The sequence below is a fragment of the Osmerus mordax genome, chromosome 17 (genome assembly GCF_038355195.1).
Source record: "Osmerus mordax isolate fOsmMor3 chromosome 17, fOsmMor3.pri, whole genome shotgun sequence".
NCBI lineage: Eukaryota > Metazoa > Chordata > Actinopteri > Osmeriformes > Osmeridae > Osmerus > Osmerus mordax.
The window spans coordinates 1,143,297-1,165,530 of record NC_090066.1 but is presented as its reverse complement, the minus strand read 5'-3'; the positions used below and the strand labels follow the sequence as shown (position 1 = coordinate 1,165,530).

General features: G+C 52.9%; 2 protein-coding genes across 2 annotated transcripts in view; one reads left to right on the top strand and one right to left on the bottom strand.

Annotated features, from left to right (window-relative positions):
* The window catches only part of snd1 (staphylococcal nuclease and tudor domain containing 1), a gene marked incomplete in the record, with an annotated part of 82,490 nt that extends 65,414 nt beyond the window's left edge, over positions 1–17,076 (top strand). Inside the window, 1 exon segment of the mRNA XM_067254615.1 lies at positions 16,956–17,076.
* Positions 17,077–21,718: 4,642 nt separating this feature from the next.
* On the bottom strand, positions 21,719–22,234 carry LOC136960439 (uncharacterized). Its single transcript, XM_067254937.1, has one exon. It carries the CDS (start codon positions 22,232–22,234, stop codon positions 21,719–21,721), a length of 516 nt encoding a protein of 171 aa, XP_067111038.1.

Sequence of the window (22,234 nt, the reverse complement as noted above, 5' to 3'; positions counted from 1 at the left end):
GTTTCAGTGGAATGTGGGACTGATTTTAATTATTTTCCTATTTGTTTGGTGAGAGCATTCCTGTGTAGTGGGACTCTCTGGAGGGTGAGGGTGGGTGGAAGGAGAGATTGGGATTCCAGCTTACGAGGCGTCTTCGTAAACAAGGCCTCTTGAAATGACACAGCCTTTACTGTAAGTGTCATCGCAATTTATTCATTCACTACTGTTATTCTGGCACCGATAAAAAACAGCTCTAAGCAGAAAGGAGGAGTGACTTTATTTTTTAGGAGTGAGTTTTATATTTTAGCTTTCAGCCTGTGTATATATGTATTCATTTCTGGAGTGGGAGCCTAGTTTAAGTTGAGTGCTATGGAGCCCCACAAGGGACAATTTTCTGAAGAGTAAGTAAGACAAAACTGAGTGTGTTGTCAAAAAATTATAATTAAAGGATGAAGAGAAGAAAAAAAACCTCTATTAAACTTAACTAAAGGCATTTTGTTTTGCCATTGCGAAGCAAGTCGATACGACCTCCAGCCTGCCTCACCTTTCCTTTCATTTCATTCCTGTGACTGTTTACGTTCACATTGGTTCCACGGTGCCTCCTCGGGCCTGCGGATAAGGCTGTGAGCAGGAAGACGCACCAGGCTGGTAATTGGAGCATTCTAATTATGAAGTAAATCAAGAATCAGTCCTCGATATTAACCAGAGTCAGCTTTCTGTTGAGCCAGGGGTTTTTGTGCTGTAATTACCGAGCCTTGAAGGAGATTAGCTCCCTGAGATGGCCCTCAGAGAGAGGAGGAAGGAGGAGGAATGGGGGAGGAAGGGGGGGTAGGGGTGGGGGAGACCCCCATGGAAGAAATTGCAATCCCTCACATCCCGGTATCTCCCCCCCGCCCTCACATCCCGGTATCTCCCCCCCCCGCCCTCACATCCCGGTATCTCCCCCCCCCGCCCTCACATCCCGGTATCTCCCCCCCCCCGCCCTCACATCCCGGTATCTCCCCCCCCGCCCTCACATCCCGGTATCTCCCCCCCCCCCCCGCCCTCACATCCCGGTATCTCCCCCCCCGCCCTCACATCCCGGTATCTCCCCCCCCCCGCCCTCACATCCCGGTATCTCCCCCCCCCCCCCCCGCCCTCACATCCCGGTATCTCCCCCCCCCGCCCTCACATCCCGGTATCTCCCCCCCCCCGCCCTCACATCCCGGTATCTCCCCCCCCCCCCCCGCCCTCACATCCCGGTATCTCCCCCCCCTGCCCTCACATCCCGGTATCTCCCCCCCCCCCCGCCCTCACATCCCGGTATCTCCCCCCCCCGCCCTCACATCCCGGTATCTCCCCCCCCGCCCTCACATCCCGGTATCTCCCCCCCCCGCCCTCACATCCCGGTATCTCCCCCCCCCCGCCCTCACATCCCGGTATCTCCCCCCCCCCCCCGCCCTCACATCCCGGTATCTCCCCCCCCCGCCCTCACATCCCGGTATCTCCCCCCCCCCCCGCCCTCACATCCCGGTATCTCCCCCCCCCGCCCTCACATCCCGGTATCTCCCCCCCGCCCTCACATCCCGGTATCTCCCCCCCCGCCCTCAAGCTCTCTTTCAAGACCAGTCCCCCCTGTGTTTCCTCCTCCTCATCTCATCTCCTCATCATGTCTTCCCTTGTTCTCCCCCTCCCTCCCTCCTCTCCCCCTCCCTCCCTCCTCTCTCCCTCTCCCCCTCCCTCCTCTCCCCCTGCCTCCCTCCCCTAATCAGCCCAGAATCCCCTCTCATTAACCGGATTAACGATTCACAAATGCCCTGTGTCACGTCCTTGTTACCCAGAACCACCTTGCCCCTATTTTGATGTCAGAAAATGGTGTGTGCGGCTGTTGGGGGGGACTAAAGCACAGACATTACTCGTGACCTTAAAGAACAGCGGAACAACGTGGATGTGGATGCCCAGTCCAGACCTGAGGCTCATCTCTCAGCCGGCCATCAAGCCGCCTCTGGGACATTGAGACTGGGAACATGCCCTGACAGGGCCCCTGACAAGGGCCTGATTGAAGTACATCATCCTGTTTCCATACGATTTTCTGGGCTCGTTCCAGGAATGTTGTCTTGACTGTTATTGTTTGTCCCAGAACCTGGAGTAGAAGAACCGCACACACACAGCCTCGATGGCTCTGGGTGTTTGTGTGGAACCTAAAGGAAAGCACTAACAACGCTCATAAGCAGGTTTTCCCAAAACACTGCAGTTTACCACTTCATTCACCCAACCAACTCTGACTCACACAAAGAGTGGAGCAGACTGCGTCACAAGCTGAAAACATCTCAACATGTAATCAACCCCCCCTCCATCTCCTCCATATGCCTGATGTCAATGACTTTTTTGTACAAGTGTTTGCAAAAAAGGACTCTCATTCCACTGAAGACCTCCCCATCGCCCAATCTGCGCAATCTTAGCCACAGTCAGCACATTACACACCTGGCTAGACAGGCGCAAGCTGGGAATGAATCAAGATGATTGGGGTTTTAGAGAAGCTAATAAGGCTTCCCCTGGAGCGCAGCCTGGTGGAGACCCACCTCCAGTGGACTTGTTTCAATCCCTGGGATTAGCTCCCAATGGGGTCTCTCCTCCCTGCGTCATCAACAGCACAACCCAACTTCCGCCCTCGCGCTGCCCCCCCCCCCCCCGCCCTGCCTTCATCAGCAGCCATTCATATTGGCTGGAAGTCGACAGAAATGTTAACGAGATGGCACGTTGTGAATCCCGTCTTTAGACCTGCGTGTGACAGCCTCCACAAGTAGTCAATTGCAGGGGCAGTTCTAGGGGGCATGGGGGGCCAGTGCCCCTGTGACAAGCATGAGAGACAAAAAACCCTAAATATAGTCTGAATAATAACAAGCATGATCTTTTGCCTGTTAATGTCTGCAATGCAGTGAAGAAAACTGACAACAATCATGTTTAATGCAGCTGGCCCCCTCTAACAGTACAACTGGCCCCCCTGCTTGGCCCCCGCAGTTGAAATGGTGTAGAACCTCCATTGAGCGGGATGTACAGCAACACAGAAGCAGTCATGTGACCTTGTAATTTACGAGAGTCTGGCTATCATGACCTCACTCAGACGCCAGCCCTGAAGCTGTTCAAACTCCTTGAAGGTTGCAATCTATTTTATTTTCTCTCTCCATTTCCCTCGCTCTACCTGACTCTGTCTCCGAGGCTGGCCCTTTCGCAATCACCATGGAGATGTAATAAGAGACTTGGATTATTATTAAACCTCATCTGGTGTCTCTTGAAGTGAAATTATCATGGAATTGGAGAGCCGATCTGAAACATTCAGGTGCCCTCGCTCCAATTTAGCCCTCTCTTAACCAAATCCCTCTCTTGCCTCTGCAAATTACTCATTCTTAAGGAGGTCCTATTCAGGTCGTCTTTCTCATGGAGGAGCCCTGTGTGGTAACACACTTAAGATGTTAAATCTCCCTTAAACAAATAGCATTAGGTAAAGAAGCGAGATTTGACAACGTTGAACTGAGCCAGTGAGTGATTATATGTATATTACCATTCCGGTAATATCCTCCGTCACTGTTGCCGTCTAATTTAACAAATGGAGGCCAGCTGGAGTCAGACAGGAACCATGACACGGTGAATCAGAGAAGAAGATATCTAATTAAGAGACCCCAGCCTTGTCTCCCAGAGCCCTGTCCGACATGCTGAGAGAGAAGAGAGCTGGCCCTGGACAAACCAACCCGGACAGAAAGACCTGGCTGAAATGCCAAAGTTGCTCCGAAGACCAGAGATGATTTATATTCTCGTGGGATGGCCGAAGTGCTAGTTGTATTCTGCCCGTGTCTGGCTTGCCTGCTCCGTTTGATTCACCTCTCTGTGGACCAGTCTGGGTTTGTTCCCTTCTTCCAAGCTCTGGTTTATAAAGGTGTAGGTATATGGAAGCTTTATTGACCTTTTTGATGATTGCATCAACTCAACAGCAATGATCGCCAGCGTTTCCCATAAGTCCTGGGTCTCCATTAGCATTTCAGTCGGCCATTTTCGATTCCACATTCAAACAAATTGTGTTTGGAGTTTGAAATTCAGCCGGTGTGTCTGTAGGTGTGTGAGGGGGTAGAAGAGGGAGGGAGGGGGGACGATGTGAGGAGGGATCAGTGTTCTTCAGAGTGGTTTAGTCCTCCTCTCTGACCCTACGTCTTCTTGAGCCCAGTGCTTCCTGGATCTGAATCAAAACAATCCGTCATACGGCGTGAACTCGGAGAAAACAAGAGAAAGCTCTTCATCTTGCCACAGCGTTAACTACCGCCAACCCCTCCCTCCCCTCCACCTCCCCCCTCTCCTCCCATCCACCTCCCTCCCTCCTCCTCTCCCCTCCCTCCTCTCCCCTCCACCTCCCCCCTCCCCTCCACCTCCCCCCTCTCCTCCCCTCCTCCTCACCTCATCTTAAATGAATGAGTGTGGATGCCTGCCACCTCTCCTCAGTTTGTGTTTTGTTCTATTTTCCCAGAGAGGGAAGGAAATGGGAGGTGAAGTTTGACTGTGTTAGGAGACGGCCTCCGTTTCCTCCCCTCAGTGTCCCTGCCTCAGCTGAATAATGCAGGCCTGGAGCGGGGTGTCGGGTCGGGGAACACAAGCATGACTGGGTCACACGCCTGTCATACTACTCACCCCCCTCCTCGAAACACGGCCGGGGACCAACAGGAAACCATGGAGTCAGTTAGGGAAGTACCACAGGTGCAGTCTCACATGAAAAGTCTTCCTTTCAGACTTGCGTATGTTACTGTGGAACCTTTTCCTGCCTGTTTTGCTGTGGTGGAACTTTCACAGACCGGAACGTTCTAAGCGGCCAAGACGAGAGTGACAGGCCTCTCCTGCTCATTAGCATAACTCCTCCCACTGCAAGGAGCACCAGCCACATACCAAGTGGCGTGTCCATGGCAACTCACGAGCCCTCTGCCTCTGCCGGCCCTTTAGGTCGCCGTTTTCGTTGAATTCCACCGCAGGGTTAATTAAACTGCCTCCGGACCTTAAATATCAACCCCTTCAGCAGGTGGATAAACAGGATGTCTCTCCTCCCTTTACACACACACACACACACACAAACCATCATGGCAAGCGTTACCATTTGATCTCACTGTCAAATGCACACAGAGGACATGCATGCACTCACTCTTGCGACACACACCCCCCCCCATCCACCCCCCCCCATCCACCCCCCCCTCCCCCTCCACACACACTACAACAAGACACAGGTTATATAGGAGAGGTTTTCTACCCAAAGAAACCTGCTTGAATATTAATAAACATAGAAATGTATGCAGAAAATACATCCCCAGGGGCAAAGCAGAAAACATAGAAATACACACACGTGACAGCACCTTGATCACAGAGATGCGCACACACACACACACACCAAAATCCCTTAAGCACGGATCAGTGGTTTTCTATGCATGCTGTCTAAGTTGTTTAGAATATGAAGCGTGTGTTAGTGTGTGTGTGTGTGTGTGCAAGCTCGAGCATGTTCTCATGCATCTTCTGCACGTGATCTCGTCTGGGTCGCTTGATCTTTCTGAGTGTCTGTAGCTTCACATACAGTGTGTGTGTGTGTGTGTGTGTCCTTGGCTCGTTGCTCTCCTCCAATCATCCGCAGGGTTCTTGCAGGCTCTTACCAGAGGTCCTCGGGGGCAGGTGTGAGGCTGCCCTTGGCACGCCTGAGCAGAAAGAACACCCTCTCCTCCCTGCAGCCCCACCGCTGTGGTGGGGGGGAGAGGGGGAGGGGGGGGAATAGACTGAAAGACGGGAGGAGGGAGGGAGTAAGACTGTGGCAGAAAGCGTAATGAGATATGACATTGTGAATTGCATTACGGCTGATTAACACATGCTTGGGTACGCACGGCCGCAGAGAAGGAACACAAACTCTCCCTCTGTCTCTCTCTCTCTCTCTGACTCCCTATCTCTCTCCCTCTCTCTCTCTGACTCCCTATTTCCCTCTCTCTCTCTTTGACTCCCTCTCTCTCTCTCTCTCTCTCTCTCTCTCTCTCTGACTCCCTATCTCTCCCTCTCTCTCTCTGACTCCCTATCTCTCGCTCTCTCTCTCTGACTCCCTCTCTCTCCCCCTATCTCTCTCTGACTCCCTATCTCTCTCTCTCTCTGTCTCTCTGTCTCTCTGACTCCCTCTCTCTCCCCCTATCTCTCTGTCTCTCTGACTCCCTGGGCCCTGTCTTGCACCCAGCACAATTGACTTTGTCAACGATGCAAGTATCATTCTTAGTTTGCACTCGACGGAAAGCGGGACTTTACCCTCCACAGACGCACGTCGGTAAATTAGGGAATGACCTTGCGCTCCCGGGGGCGGTTCAGCGAAAAATGAGGCGTGTTCTGGCGCAAATGTTCCCTGGTGCTATTTTGCAGTTTCAGAAAAACAATTACGCCACAGACCAGGAAAAACGTCTAAAGTCAATGGCGCGTTATTCAGATGCTATTTTAAGGGCGCATGCTTGGCCCGTGCGCACTGCTGGCGAGGCCAGGGTCACACCTGCTTCATGTGCTGACCTCCTGGCATCTCACTGCCCACCTCACCTCTGACCAGGACCGGCTCTGTGTCGCCCTCCTCCAGATCCCTAGTCATGCCTAGCTGCTGTTGCTATAATACTGTTGACTTCTCTGAGCGTCCCACGGCCCAGGTGGTGTGGAGGAGGTACTGGTCTGCAACGTCTCAGCGTGCTGACACTCGCTCACGTCCCCATCCTGCCTGTTGTTGAAGGCCCCTTCTCACAGCCACACTGAACTGTCTCAGACACTGGCTGTTTGTGAGGTAGCATCTCCTCATTCCCCTCCTTTCTCCCTCCTCTCCTTCCTATCCTCTCCCTCCTTCTCCTTCCTATCCTCTCCTTCTCTCCCTCCTTCTCCTTCCTATCCTCTCCTTCTCTCCCTCCTTCTCCTTCCTATCACCCCTCCCTGCGTTCTCTCTAATGAAACACTCAGTCTTAGTTCCTCCTGGGTGTTTCTGCTCCCTCCTGCTTCCAGGAGCTTCTCTGTCCACGCTTTCATTAGTCCCCACTTTTAATTAGTTCTGTTCTCCTGGAGAGCAACATGGCTGCCTCGTCACCTGAGCATGTCCAGGCAGGGGCCAGCCCTGCCTCTACTCTCATCCCTGCCTCTACTCTCAGCCCTGCCTCTACTCTCATCCCTGCCTCTACTCTCAGCCCTGCCTCTACTCTCATCCCTGCCTCTACTCTCAGCCCTGCCTCTACTCTCATCCCTGCCTCTACTCTCATCCCTGCCTCTACTCTCATCCCTGCCTCTACTCTCATCCCTGCCTCTACTCTCAGCCCTGCCTCTACTCTCAGCCCTGCCTCTACTCTCGACCCTCAATCCTGCCTCCACCCTCAGACTAGACACTCACACTTCCTTGTGCCCCACTCCATGTGCAGGCAGCTGGGAGCTGGTGTGAGAGGGCCAGGCTGGGAGCTGGTGTGAGAGGGCCTAGCTGGCCTGGAGAGGAACCAGTCATCTATTCTCTTTATTACCTTCTCTCTGGGTGGGGGGGGGGGGGGGGGGTGGGGGGGGGGGGGAAGGCTATTCTTAGATCCACAGCCAATTCCACTCCTAAATGCTTTTGCTTGTTCATTCTCGCCCTCTCTCTCCTAACCAGCTCCCCTCTCTCTCTTTCTCATTTTGAACTTTTTCTCATTCAAAGTCTCCTTCTTGCCCTCTCTCATCTCACCCTGCTTCTCTCTACCTCTCCTCCTCATCCCCCTCTCTCATCTCCTGCTTCTCTCTACCTCTCCTCCTCATCCCCCTCTCTCATCTCATCCTGCTTCATGTCTCACTCTCTCATCTCATCCTGCTTCATGTCTCACTCTCTCATCTCATCCTGCTTCATGTCTCACTCTCTCATCTCATCCTGCTTCATGTCTCACTCTCTCATCTCATCCTGCTTCATGTCTCACTCTCTCATCTCATCCTGCTTCATGACTCACTCTCTCATCTCATCCTGCTTCATATCTCACTCTCTCATCTCATCCTGCTTCATGTTTCACTCTCATCTCATCCTGCTTCATATCTCACTCTCATCTCATCCTGCTTCATATCTCACTCTCATCTCATCCTGCTTCATATCTCACTCTCATCTCATCCTGCTTCATATCTCACTCTCATCTCATCCTGCTTCATATCTCACTCCCATCTCATCCTGCTTCATATTTCACTCTCATCTCATCCTGCTTCATATCTCACTCTCATCTCATCCTGCTTCATATCTCACTCTCATCTCATCCTGCTTCATATCTCACTCTCATCTCATCCTGCTTCATGTCTCACTCTCATCTCATCCTGCTTCATGTCTCACTCTCTCATACTTGGGATGTATTGTCTTGTGTGTGTGTGTGTACACCTGAGTAGATGAAGATGTGTGTGTGTGTGCTAGGACCTGACAGCTCGTCCCCTATAGAGTTGTGGCCGGTCGTTCAGTTAACCTCCTCACAGCATCAATCTCTCTGTCTCCCTCCATCCCTCCCTCCATCCCTCCATCCCTCCCCCTCCTTTCACCTCTCCTTTTTCTCTCTCTTTCTTTACCACAAGCATGCCCTTTAGGGGGCCCTCGTTTGGTTTTACATCCATTCGTAAATCTGCAGCACACACACACCAACCCAACACACACACACCAACCCAACACACACACACCAACCCAACACACACACCAACCCAACACAAACACCCCCAACACGAACACACTCCCCAACACACACACACCAACCCAAACTCTCACACACAAACTGTCACACACACCCAGCAGTGTGAGAGAGGAGCTGGGTTGTTAAGGTGCTTGACAGGAAGCACACTCTCACGCACCCACACACACAGATCCTAGTCTCACCTAGTAGAACATGTGGCTTGTTACTATAGACCTTGACCCACTGAACCACCCCACACACACACACACACTCTTGGCTACAGCCTGCAGTGTATCAAGCCTGTGTGTGTGGTTAGGTTGGTGTGTTTGTGGTTGGGTGTGTGTGTGTAGTGGATGATATTTAGCCTATTCATTTCCGTTGCCTTAATCCTTGTCGTGTGATGGACAACAGCAGACTGAAGTTAATACCCTGACTGGGGACAAATCTCTCCGCCCTCCCTCCCTCCCTCCATCTCTATCCCCTTCCCTCCCTCTCTTTCCCCCTCCCTCCATTTCTCTACCTCAGTTCCCTCCCTCTCTCCCTCTCGCTCCCCCCCTCCCTTCCTTTCTCTCCCCCCATCCCTCCCCCTCTACAGAAGAGGTAGAGCTGGGATGGAGAGATGAACAGAGTTAACGTCTTGTCTGAACCTTGATCAGGAGAGACGGCGCACTACACCAGCGATAAAACCCGCCCCCCTCCGTCGTTGCCATGGCAACACCATGGCAACCCGGAGTGGAATGCTCGGTTAATTAAAAATGTGATTAATTGCCTTTTAATTGCGTATTTGTACGTGTAACTTAGAGGGTGTCTCTGTCATCCCTCTCCATTCAGAACAAAACATCAGCACAAAAGAAGCAGTTTGAACCTGTGGTGTGTGTGTTGTCTTGTGTGTGTGGTATGGGGGCATGGTGTGTGTGTGTAATGTGTGTGGGGGCGTGTAGCTGAAATGTTTAAAGACCTTGTGAACCCTCTTTAACCACAAGGACCTGTGTGGCCCGGCTCTGCTACTGTACTTGATACGCACTCTTAGCAAGCTAGCCCCTGCTGTGGAAACAGGACCTGTCTGTGTGTGTGTGTCTCTCTGTGTGTGTGTGTGTCTGTGTGTGTGTGTCTGTGTGTGTGTGTGTCTCCTACAGCTGGCCTGCTGTATTTACGACCCCCCCCCCTTAACTCTGCTCTGATCCCAGCATGCTGCTGCTAGCCCGCGTGCCGCTGCTAGCCCGCGTGCCGCTGCTAGCCCGCGTGCCGCTGCTAGCCCGCGTGCCGCTGCTAGCCCGCGTGCCGCTGCTACCCCGCGTGCCGCTGCTACCCCGCGTGCCGCTGCTAGCCCGCGTGCCGCTGCTAGCCCGCGTGCCGCTGGCTAGCCCGCGTGCCGCTGCTAGCCCGCGTGGCCGCTGCTAGCCCGCGTGCCGCTGCTAGCCTGCGTGCTGCTAGCCTGCGTGCCTGGCTAGGCCTGCGTGCTGCTAGCCTGCCTTCACAATGGCTGATGGACACCAGGACACAGGCAGGCCCTGCATTGCATAAGGTCCATATGCTGGGACCAGTCCCTGGGGCTGTGTGTGTGTCAGCGTGGGTCCTAACCAAAGTGTGTGGTCTACACCAGCAGAGTGAGGTGGCTGAGAGGATGGGTGTGTGTGTGTGTGTGTGTGCGTGTGTGTGTGTGGGCCCCCCCCACCCCTCCGGCTGAAGAGGAGGGTTTTTGGGGTCCTGCCACTCTCTTGGCGTAATACACAACATACTGATGGACAGAACACGTGTGTGTGTGTGTGCGCGCGACATATTAGCCATGTAAGCCGGGGTTGAGTAGTTCGCCGACCGCCTTCACGGAGAAACATCTGTTCGTGGTGATAGAGGAGATGTCACCCTCTCTATCTCCTCCCTCTCTCTCCCTCCTCCCTCTCTCTCTCTCTCCCTCTCTCTCTCTCTCCCTCTCTCTTCCCTCCCTCTCTCTCTCCCTCTCTCTCCCTCTCTCTCTTCCCTCTCTCTCTCTCTTTCTCTCCCTCTCTCTCCCCAGCTGCTAGCCCCCACTTCCCCCCTGCTCTCCTGTCCCACACCACCTGTGCAGTTTTAATGTATAATTGATCTGCTTAGTAACCACATCCCTCTCTCCTCTCCACCTGGCTTCCCCTCTCCTGGCTTCTCATTCTCTCCTCCTCCTTCTCTCCTCATCTTCCCTCCTCCTCTTCTCTCCTCCTCCTTCTCTCCTCTTCTCCTTCTCTTCTCCTCTCCTCCTCTATCCTTCTCTCCTCTTCCCTTCTCCTCTTCTCTCCTCCTCCTTCTCTCCTCTTCCCTCCTCCTCTTCTCTCCTCCTCCTTCTCTCCTCCTCCTTCTCTCCTCTCCTCCTCCTCCTCTCCTCCTGTGTTAAGGCAGTGTCAGTGTGTCAGTTGGGTGAGTTCTGTGTTTATGTGGGTGACCTTGCGGGCCCGAGAGCTGCCATGTTATTTCACATCGTCAGGTTACCGTAGCGACGTCCCGGTCCGCCCTGCGCTTTCTCCCAAGGCCACTTCCTGTTTGTGTGTGTGTGTGTGTGTGTGTGTGGGGGGGGTTACGAGGTGTCTGTACTCAAGGCAGCCAGGCCTCACATCTGAATATGAGGACTGCAGAAGCACATGGCTGGAATACCAACACACACACCATAAATCACACACGCACATACACACACACACACCCACAACCACACACACACACACACACACAGCACCTCCCACCCTACTGCTCCCTCTCTGTTAACCCCCAGACAGGGTGAGCCAGGAGAGGTTAATGCTCCATCACCACCCCTTCTAACCTTGAAGACAGGACGGGGAGGGAGGAAGGAGTGTAGGAGAGGAGGATGGAGGGAGGGACGGAGGGAGGGAGGGGGTGGTGGAGGATGGAGGGAGGGGGTGGTGGGGGATGGAGGGGAGGGGTGGTGGAGGATGGAGGGAGGGAGGGGGTGGTGGAGGATGGAGGGAGGGAAGGGGTGGTGGAGGATGGAGGGAGGGAGGGAGGGGGGGGGTGGTGGGGGATGGAGGGAGGGAGGGAGGGGGTGGTGGAGGATGGAGGGGAGGGGTGGTGGAGGATTGAGGGGCCCGGGAAGGTTTGTAGTGTGTGGGGGGAGGGGGAGAGGAGGGAGGTTAATGTCACAGGATAACCAGGTCTCTTCCATATATTTCCCCGCTCGTTAAAGACCTTCCCGTGTACTGGAGTAGGCGGGCCTTTCACTGACACCCGTCAATCAAGCAACCATCCAATCAAGATTAACTGCCACATCTGTCAGTCCTGCTATTGGCTGGACATCAGGAAGCAGATTACCGCAGCATAGATCATCTAATCTAACTTCCACACGTGTTCAGAAGGGCCGTGTGACCTTTACCCCCGGTGAACCCTCATCTGCTAATAAATCTAAACTGGCCCTCGCGTCGATATCTGAAGACTTCCTCCCCCCTCTGCCTCCCCCTCTGCTTCCCCCCCTCTGCCTCCCCCTCTGACTCCCCCTCTGCCTCCCCCCCTCTGCCTCCCCCTCTTCCTCCCCCTCTGCCTCCCCCTCTGCCTCCCCCTATGACTCGAACCTTCGCCAGAGAATCGGTCACCCGCCTCTACGTCTCATATGGGTTTTAAAACCGCGACCTTATGGAGGGGTTTGAAAAATGAACATATGCACTTAGGGAGGGGAAGGGGGGAGGAGGGAGGGAGGGGGAGAGGAGCGAGGGAGGGAGGGAGGGAAGGGGAGTAAGGATTTTCACGCCACCTTTTTTTGATGGATGGTTTTATTAAAATAGCATTTGGAGATGTGGAACACACTCTGTCCTGTGTGGGCGGAGCCTCCAGAGAGAGAGAGGCCCATCCATATCCCCTGTGAGGCTGTGAGGGGTACTTAACAACAACAGCCTCCACTGTGCATGTTCGGGAAAACATTTACCATGGCTGACAAGCCCAGCAAGCAGACAAGCTGGAGGAGGATAATGATATCGCTAACTTGATTCATGACCACACGTCCATCACCACCACGCCTTCTCAACCAATCATTACTGCCGCTGCACACAGGAAGGCGTGGCAATAAATTGTGTGTTTTGTCCCAAAGGTCAGTGTGTGTGTTTTGTTTTTGCTACTTTGGCATTAGTATGTTTTGGGATCAGGGGTCATAGCAGTACAGTAGGGTTTTATTGTTTTGCATGAATATTATATTCCTGAAGGAAGGTGTGTGTGTGTGTGGTGTGTGTGTGTGTGTGTGTGTGTGTGTGTGTGTGTGTGTGTGTGTGTGTGTGTGTGTGTGTGTGTGTGTGTGTGTGTGTGTGTGTGTGTGTGTGTGTGTGTGTGTGTGTGGTGTGTGTGTGTGTGGTGTGTGTGTGTGTGTGTGTGTGTGTGTGTGTGTGTGTGTGTGTGTGTGTGTGTGTGTGTGTGTGTGTGTGTGTGTGTGTGTGTGTGTGTGTGTGTGTGTGTGTGTGTGTGTGTGTGTGTGTGTGTGTGTGTGTGTGTGTGTGTGTGTGTGTGTGGGGGGGGGTGTGTGTGTGGGGGGGGGTGTGTGGGGGTGTGTGTGTGTGTGTGTGGGTGTGTGTGTGTGTGTGGGGGTGTGTGTGCGCGCACTTGCCAGGTTGAGCTAGTATATAGATCTTCAGCTCAGTCGTAGTATAGATCTAGTAGAGCAGCACTCCATGTAGCACTTGTCTATCTTGTTAATCATCCCCCACATCTAATAGTCTGGTCGATACAGACAGAAGCCTCAAGCCGCTGGAAATCCAGGGTCGCACCCCCCATATCCCACCCTACACCCCCTTGTTAACACCACGCCAGCCCTCAAATCCTAATGAAGTCCCTCTCTCTATTAGTAAACAAATCAGATCCAGTCTTGCTGTGTCTCTCTGTGTGTTAGCCAGGCTGAAGGTTGCTGGTGGTGTTTTTTCGGGGTTCGCTTGTTTTAGGACATGGGTAAGCTTGTTTTAGAACATGGGGTAAGCTTGTTTTAGGACATGGGGTAAGCTTGTTTTAGGACATGGGGCAAGCTTGTTTTAGGACATGGGGCAAGCTTGTTTTAGGACATGGGGGTAAGCTTGTTTTAGGACATGGGGTAAGCTTGTTTTAGGGCTGAGCTGGCGGGTAGAGTCTGAACTGGGCCACACCAGGGTTTGACAAGTGAAAGCAGGATGTTATTGGGACTCAGGTCTTCCTCTGTGATTTCATGTGCTGTCACCCCTAAGATTCTTACAAATTGAGACCATTTTCGATTCAATCAGTGTCCATTTTCAAAAATGTTGTGGTTTACTCTGGATGATGAGTTAGCGTCAGATGGCCAGGGTGTGAGGAGTTAAGACGGCCAGGGTGGGAGGAGGTAAGACGACCGCAAACCTTTTGATGTGCGTTCATGAAGTGGACTTGAGAGCTCTGGAGACAGAAATTGAGACCCTGTTGAATTAATGAGGCATTCACTCTGAAAGGGGCTTGATTAGAGGAATAATAGAGACTAAATTGATTTACAAAGTGCACTCTTATTATAACATCCCTCACATTGATTCCTATTATACGCAGAGAGCCGTTGAATAATGAACGAACAATGGAGCTATGCTAGTAGGCCGTGCTGAGAGGGCGCGCTCAGTAAGGCCTCGCGCCGGACCACATGGGCTTTCCACAGCCGTGTAAAGAACTACATCTTCAGGTCCCTACTGCTTCACTTGCAGCTACTCGCAGGTGAAGACTTCTGCTGAGGTTTGTTGGTATTGTAGTTTTTTGGGGACGGTCAGGAGAAGTACTGGGCCAGTTTGAAGCGCTGTTGGGAGGAGGGGTGTGGGGGGCTTGATGGTGTTGATGGAGATGTGGTCTCGCTGGGCCAAGTACGCTCTATTGTAACTGACACACTGTCACCTTTAATCAATGTAGTAAACATCCCTGCCCTGGTCCCACATCATAGAGAGGGCGAGAGAGAGGGAGAGAGGAGAGAGAGAGAGAGGGAGAGAGAGGGAGAGAGGGAGGAGAGAGAGAGAGAGGAGAGAGAGGGAGAGAGAGGGAGAGAGAGGGAGAGAGGGAGAGAGAGAGGGAGAGAGAGGGAGAGAGAGGGAGAGCAGGTAGTCGATGGAGAGATTTGGGGAAAGGAGGTCTGAGAGAGGAGGAGGGGAGAGGAGGAGAGAGGAAGAGAGAGGAGGAGAGTGAGGACTGAAGAAGAGGCCATGAGACTGTTGTGAAGGTTCTTTCTACTTCTTACATTTTAAAGTCAGGCACGTTAGTACTTTACTTTTTATCTGTATTTGGGGGCATGATCAATATTATTTATTGTCCTTGCATGCCTTTTTTCATTTCCTGGCTAACACGCACAACAAATGTATGCTAGTCTACAAAGCTACCATGGAGCAAGGCAGAAGGCAACAACAACTAGAAATGATTGTGTTCTCACACGTTTAAGTTTAAGGTAAAAAATAATATACCCACAAAAATGGGTTCGGAAAAAAATACGTTTCGAAAGAATGCAAAATGATTTTGGAATAAAAGTTTATAAAGGTTTAAAAAGTTATGGATACGTTATGGATTAGACAGAGGAAGCTAGCGATGACTGATAATAGAGACATTCCTGATCACCCATGTGTGGGCCTGTGTGTGTGGTCATTCAGGGCAGTGTTCAAGGTTGTCTCTTATCTGACACACTCGTCCTCCCAGGGTGAACTTGATGGTCTCTCTATCCCTTTATTCTCTCCCCTCTCTGTCGGGCTCTCCCTCTCTCTTTCTGTCTCTCTGTTTCTTGTTTATCTGTTTCTCCTAATTCTCTCCTATTCTTTCTCTCACTCTCCTCCCCCTCTCCCTCCTCCCCTGTCTGTGTCCCCCTCTCCTCCCCCTCTCCCTCCTCCCCTGTCTGTGTCCCCCTCTCCTCCCCCCTCTCCTCCCTCCTCCCCTGTCTGTGTCCCCCTCTCCCCCCTCTCCCTCCTCCCCCTCTCCTCCCCCTCTCCCTCCTCCCCTGTCTGTGTCCCCCTCTCCTCCCCGTCTCCTCCCCCTCTCCCTCCTCCCCCTCTCCTCTCCCTCTCCCTCCTCCCCCTCTCCTCTCCCTCCTCCCCCTCTCCTCCCCCTCTCCCTCCTCCCCCTCTCCCTCCTCCCCCTCTCCTCCCTCCTCCCCCTCTCCTCCCCTGTCTGTGTCTTGTGTCACTAGCAGCAGCTTTATGAGAGCAGCAGCATACCTGCGCTCAGCTGGAACAAACAGAGATGGCTGGCTGCTCTCGGAAGGTCATTCGCCGTGGGCGCTGTGTGTGTGTGTGTGTGTGTGTGTGTGCGCGCAGCGTGCGTGTGAGAACACACTCTTAACCCTCTGCCTCACTGCCATAATTGATGCACAGGCGTGATTGTTTACATAGCCTGTGTGCGTGTGTGTGTCCTCTCCTGTGTCCTTGTCATCGGGTCAGAGGTCACAAGGCTTAGAGGGGGACCACGGCAACCAAACACCCCCACCCCTCCACTGGACACAACTCCAAGGCGACAGTTGCCCCAGTAATGAATGGTGACACGCTAATCTGTGTGGCTCTTATTGGTCCTGCAGGTTTGATTGAAAGCCCAGTCATGTCACCCACCAGGCAATGCATTGTGGGATAGCGGCTCTGTTGTATCCTGGGGGGGTCTGGAGGAGGGGGGGAGGAGGGGGGGGAGGAGGGGGGGGAGGAGAGGGGGAGGGAGAGGGAAGGGAGACTGGGGGAGGAAGAGGGGGAAAGCTCTGAAAGTTTCCCAGCATGGCAGTGTCTGGGTCTTCATGAACCCCAGCCTCACTCTCTCTTTTTCCCCCCTCTCTCCATATTTTCCCCTCATTCCTTTCTTTATTTCGCTGGGATGAATAATTGAGTGTACTTGGAGACTGTGCTCTCTGTCTCTGTCCTCAGTTGGGCTTGGCAAACGTCACTTTTGTTGTCTAATAAAGTAGTTCCTTCCTTCAGTAACACGTCCCTGTAAACGTTCCTCTCAGCACCTCGTACAGGCAGCAGGTTATGCTAGAGAACAGTCTATAAACACAGACCCTGGGTGTAATTAACTACCTGCACTTCCTCCAGAGCGAGGGTATTAAAACTCACTAAGGTAATTTTCTTGATGATACCATACAGTTAAATAATTAGCCAGCAACTAATTTGCTAATATCAACACATGGGGGTGTGGGGGGGGGCTCTTAGACCGTGACTCACCTACACACACACACGCCCACACACACACGCTGCTCAGTGTGTATATATAAAGGGAAGTGTATAGCTCAGTGTGTTTCTGCAGATTAAGGATTGCGGTTTCAACCTCTCGTTCGTTGCTTTGGATAAAAGCTAAATAAACCTGGGTCAGCTGACGTCTCCTGACCAATCCCCTCCTCTCCTGGTCATGTGACAGGTGTGGGCCAACTACGAGGAGAAGCCGGTGGAGGAGGTGGTGGCGGGTGGCGGAGGAGAAGGAGCGCGTGCCCAGCTACAGAGCCGTGTACGTCACGGAGATCACCGACGCCATGCACTTCTACACCCAGGACGTAGAGACAGGTGGGTGCTCTTCTCCTTCTAGTCCTCCTCTTCTCCCCTCCCTTCCGCATGTGTGTGAGGGAGGGGGGTGTGTGTAGGGGGATGTAGGGGTGAGCCTGTTGTCAGGCACCAGTGAAGGCAGGGTGCCTGACCCATCCACTCATGTCATTACCACCATCCTCCTCCCATCTCTCTCTCTTCCATAGCTCTACCACCATCCTCCCATATTTATCTTCCATCTTTCTCCCTCTCTCCCTCCCTCTCTCTCCCCCTCTCCCTCCTTCTCTCTCTCCCTCCCTCTCTCTCCGCCTCTCCCTCCTCTTCTCTCTCTCCTTCTCTCCCTCTCTCTCCTTCTCTCCCTCCCACTCTCTCCCCCTCTCCCTCCCTCTCTCTCCCTCTCTCTTCCATCACTATCTATATCTCTTTCCTGCTGTCTGTTTCTCCCCTCTCTCTCTCACCCTCCATGTCCTACATTAGTAGCATTACTTGAGCTGCCTGCTACAAGAACCATTCATCCAAATCACAGCATTTACACATTTACATCTACATGGAGGAGAAACCTTTTTTTTTGGTGACTAAATAAAACCCTGTTATCTTAAGTTAGATGTTTATATGCTGGGCCTCAAACACACACACAGTGGGTATCTCTCTACGGAATGATGTGCTTAGACACAGTATAGCTCAAAAGACGCTGTTAGGCGTGTTGTGTGAAGCTCAGTCAGAGAGAGAGTGTGTGTTTGTGTGTGTGTAGGCGTGTGTTTGTTTGTGCACACACTGTAGAAGGGGCCAGCAGCATATAAAACACACAGGTGCCGATGCGTAAACACACACACACACACACACACCCTCTCCCTAGCCCCCCTCTCCCCAGCCCCCCTCAGACCCCTGGTGTTTTGTGGAAGCAGTGATTCAATGTGACTGTGTTTCAGCCCTTGGAGGGATAAGAGAGTTCAAACTAGCCTGACCCTATCTGGCTGTACAGGCGAAGGTTTCATGACTTGAGAAGTCTGTCTTATCACAGAAGTTCAGACGGCCATTCTCTCCATCTTCCTCTCCATCATGTCACTTTACACAACCACCTCCTTGTGTACTGTTTTGGAATGTACCTTTCTCTTACAAGTGTGTGTGTGTGTGTTCGTAGCGTGTCTGTTTGTGTGTTTGTAGGGTTTGTGTGTGTGGCCATGAGAAGGGGGATAGGGTATGTTCCTCCCCCTACCGTTTTAGTATCAGTCGACTTTGGCAGGACCATGAAATTGACTTTGGTCCCCTCTTAATGCGTCTTAATGCAATAATTAATTAATTTGCATTCATTTAGAGCCAATCTGAGGCTAGCGACACCAAAGGATCCTCATCTCAATCCCAGCACAGCGTCACTGAACCCTACCCAGACCACACACACCCTCACACACACCCCTCACACACACCCCTCACACACACCCTCACACACACCCCACACACACATACACCCCCACCCCCTCCCAGGGCTAGTGGGGCCTAAAGCAGTCCTGTGGTGAGCAGATGAGAGATGAGGGAAGCATGAGATGCTTCAGTGCAGCTGCTCTGGGACAGAGGCAACTCTGGAGGAGCTGTTTAGAGTCAGGAGGCTGAGCGGTGAGGGAGTCGGGCTAGTAATCTGAAGGTTGCCAGTTCGATTCCCGACCGTGTCAAATGACGTTGTGTCCTTGGGCAAGGCACTTCACCCTACTTGCCTTGGGGGAATGTCCCTGTACTTACTGTAAGTCGCTCTGGATAAGAGCGTCTGCTAAATGACTACATGTAGAGCGTTCTGGTGTCAAGCTGGTCTCCTTGTCTTCACCATGGAGGGGAGAGCGTCATGGAGTCACACCAGGCTGCTTCACGGATCAGGCAGGGTGATCTGGGACGTTTGGGTGCTGGGTTTTTACAGGCGCGATTTCAGATGAACCAGTGATGTCCTTTGAGTTTTTAATTGGCCGATGTTTTCCACAGAGAGAAACTGGTGCTCGTTAGAAAAACTGGATTGTTTTTTTCCAGGTTTTTTTTTTCTATGGAAAAGAAAATGTGACCAGCAATCAGCCTGCCTCCTCTTTTTACCCCCTTTCTGCCTCCTTCCCACCATCTCTCTCTCTCCCTCTCTCTCTCTCTCTCTCTCTCTCTCGCTCTCTTGCTCTCTCTCTCTCCCTCCCTCTCTCCCTCTTCTCTCTCCCTCCCCCCCCTCTCTCCTTCTTCTCCCTCCCTCCCTCTCCTATCCCCTTGAAGAGGACTTCAAAGCACAGTCCCTGTGCATCACACCAGCGAGGCGCGTGGCAACTTTCCCCTCCGCTCATCTTCAGAGCACGCTGGACTCTAATATGATGAGGTTGAAGAGGGGGGCTTTAGTTTTCATAAATACTTTGAAGATTGCTTTTTGATAATGACATCAGTTTCTAAAGCCCTGGTTTAAATTGGCCATAATACTCCAGTGCAACAAATTGGCCGCAGTTAATGCCCCCTTTAGCAAATCTACACTATGTTGGAATTGAGTTTCTCTCTCTCTCTACCCTAACAAGTGAGTAATGCTACCTTTTTATGACGGTGGACAGGATCACCTCATACGTCCAGGCCATCCTCTGATCCCATGCCTCATGACGGTGGACAGGATCACCTCATACGTCCAGGCCATCCTCTGATCCCATGCCTCATGACGGTGGACAGGATCACCTCATACGTCCAGGCCATCCTCTGATCCCATGCCTCATGACGGTGGACAGGATCACCTCATACGTCCAGGCCATCCTCTGATCCCATGCCTCATGACGGTGGACCAGGATCACCTCATACGTCCAGGCCATCCTCTGATCCCATGCCTCATGACGGTGGACAGGATCACCTCATACGTCCAGGCCATCCTCTGATCCCATGCCTCATGACGGTGGACAGGATCACCTCATACGTCCAGGCCATCCTCTGATCCCATGCCTCATGACGGTGGACAGGATCACCTCATACGTCCAGGCCATCCTCTGATCCCATGCCTCATGACGGTGGACAGGATCACCTCATACGTCCAGGCCATCCTCTGATCCCATGCCTCATGACGGTGGACAGGATCACCTCATACGTCCAGGCCATCCTCTGATCCCATGCCTCATGACGGTGGACAGGATCACCTCATACGTCCAGGCCATCCTCTGATCCCATGCCTCATGACGGTGGACAGGATCACCTCATACGTCCAGGCCATCCTCTGATCCCATGCCTCATGACGGTGGACAGGATCACCTCATACGTCCAGGCCATCCTCTGATCCCATGCCTCATGACGGTGGACAGGATCACCTCATACGTCCAGGCCATCCTCTGATCCCATGCCTCATGACGGTGGACAGGATCACCTCATACGTCCAGGCCATCCTCTGATCCCATGCCTCATGACGGTGGACAGGATCACCTCATACGTCCAGGCCATCCTCTGATCCCATGCCTCATGACGGTGGACAGGATCACCTCATACGTCCAGGCCATCCTCTGATCCCATGCCTCACACCATGATGGAGATGTGCAGAAGCCCACACACTGCAGCTATTGAAACATAAATATATTAATTTTTTAAGGAACATTCTAGGATTCCTAGCTCCCCATTAAGATCATAGAAGAGTGATTCTCACCATTGCTGCCTGCAGTCAGTGTGACTCCTGCTGTAGTGTTATCTTAGTGCTGTGATATGGCCTGATGTGGGATCACCACAGTGGTGATATGGCCTGATGTGGGTTCACCACAGTGGTGATATGGCCTGATGTGGGCTCACCACAGTGGTGATATGGCCTGATGTGGGCTCACCACAGTGGTGATATGGCCTGATGTGGGTTCACCACAGTGGTGATATGGCCTGATGTGGGCTCACCACAGTGGTGATATGGCCTGATGTGGGCTCACCACAGTGGTGATATGGCCTGATGTGGGCTCACCACAGTGGTGATATGGTCTGATGTGGGCTCACCACAGTGGTGATATGGTCTGATGTGGGATCACCACAGCGGAGATATGGTCTGATGTGGGCTCACCACAGCGGAGAGACACGCGCAGTAATCGCTTCCCATTTCCCTGATCCCAGGGGTGCAGGAAACCCTCTCCTCGTTTCTTCTCTTGTGGGGGTGGAGGGTGTCTTAATATTTTATTTTAATTATTTTGCTTTAATTACCCAAAGTGTGAATGCTGGGTGGCATGTGTGAGCGTGTGTGTGAGCGTTTGTGTGAGCGTGTGTGTGAGCGTGTGTGTGAGCGTGTGTGTGTGTGTCATCATGTATTCCTTTGGGTGTCTGGAGAAGCTCTCCTGTGTGATGGAATTCATGTTCGGAAATTTCTTTTTCGGTCTGGGTAAATGTTCCAAATCTCTCGAGCACTCTCTATCCCCTCTCCTCTCTCCCCGTCTATCCTCTCTCCCCCTCTATCCTCTCTCTCCCAAGGCTGTGTGTAATTACTCTCCCAGGGGACCTGCATAGAGATGTGACCTTGGACCTAGTGAAAGACAGAGACCACTCAAGGCTGGCTGCCACTTCTCTGCTCACTGTTTAACTACTGTTCCACTGTCACACACTCACTCTCACACACACTCTCACACACTCACTCTCACACAGACTCTCACACACTCACTCTCACACACACAGTCTCTCACGCACACCCTCTCACACGGGTAGTCTCAGCTGGGCTGTGGGTGCTGGGATGGGGGTGCTGGATGTGGGTGCTGGGATGTGGGTGCTGGGTCTGATGTGGGTGCTGGGTGCTGGGATGTGGGTGCTGGATGTGGGTGCTGGATGTGGGTGCTGGGATGTGGGTGCTGGGTCTGATGTGGGTGCTGGGTGCTGGGATGTGGGTGCTGGATGTGGGTGCTGGATGTGGGTGCTGGATGTGGGTGCTGGATGTGGGTGCTGGATGTGGGTGCTGGGCGCTGGGTCTGGGAGCTGGCGCTGGGAGCTGGGTCTGGGCGCTGGGAGCTGGGTCTGGGAGCTAGGGAGCTGGGTCTGGGAGCTGGGTCTGGGAGCTGGGTCTGGGCGCTGGGATGTGGGTCTGGGCGCTGGGATGTGGGTGCTGGGATGTGGGTGCTGGGATGTGGGTCTGGGCGCTGGGTCTGATGGGGGTGTAGCTCCCTGGCACAGAGCTCCTCCTCTCCCCTCGCCAGCCAGGTTCCATTCTGTCCACAT

Coding starts and splice junctions, on each gene's coding strand:
- LOC136960439 (XM_067254937.1), bottom strand. CDS start 22,234: ATGTGGACAGAATGGAACCTGGCTGGCGAGGGGAGAGGAGGAGCTCTG.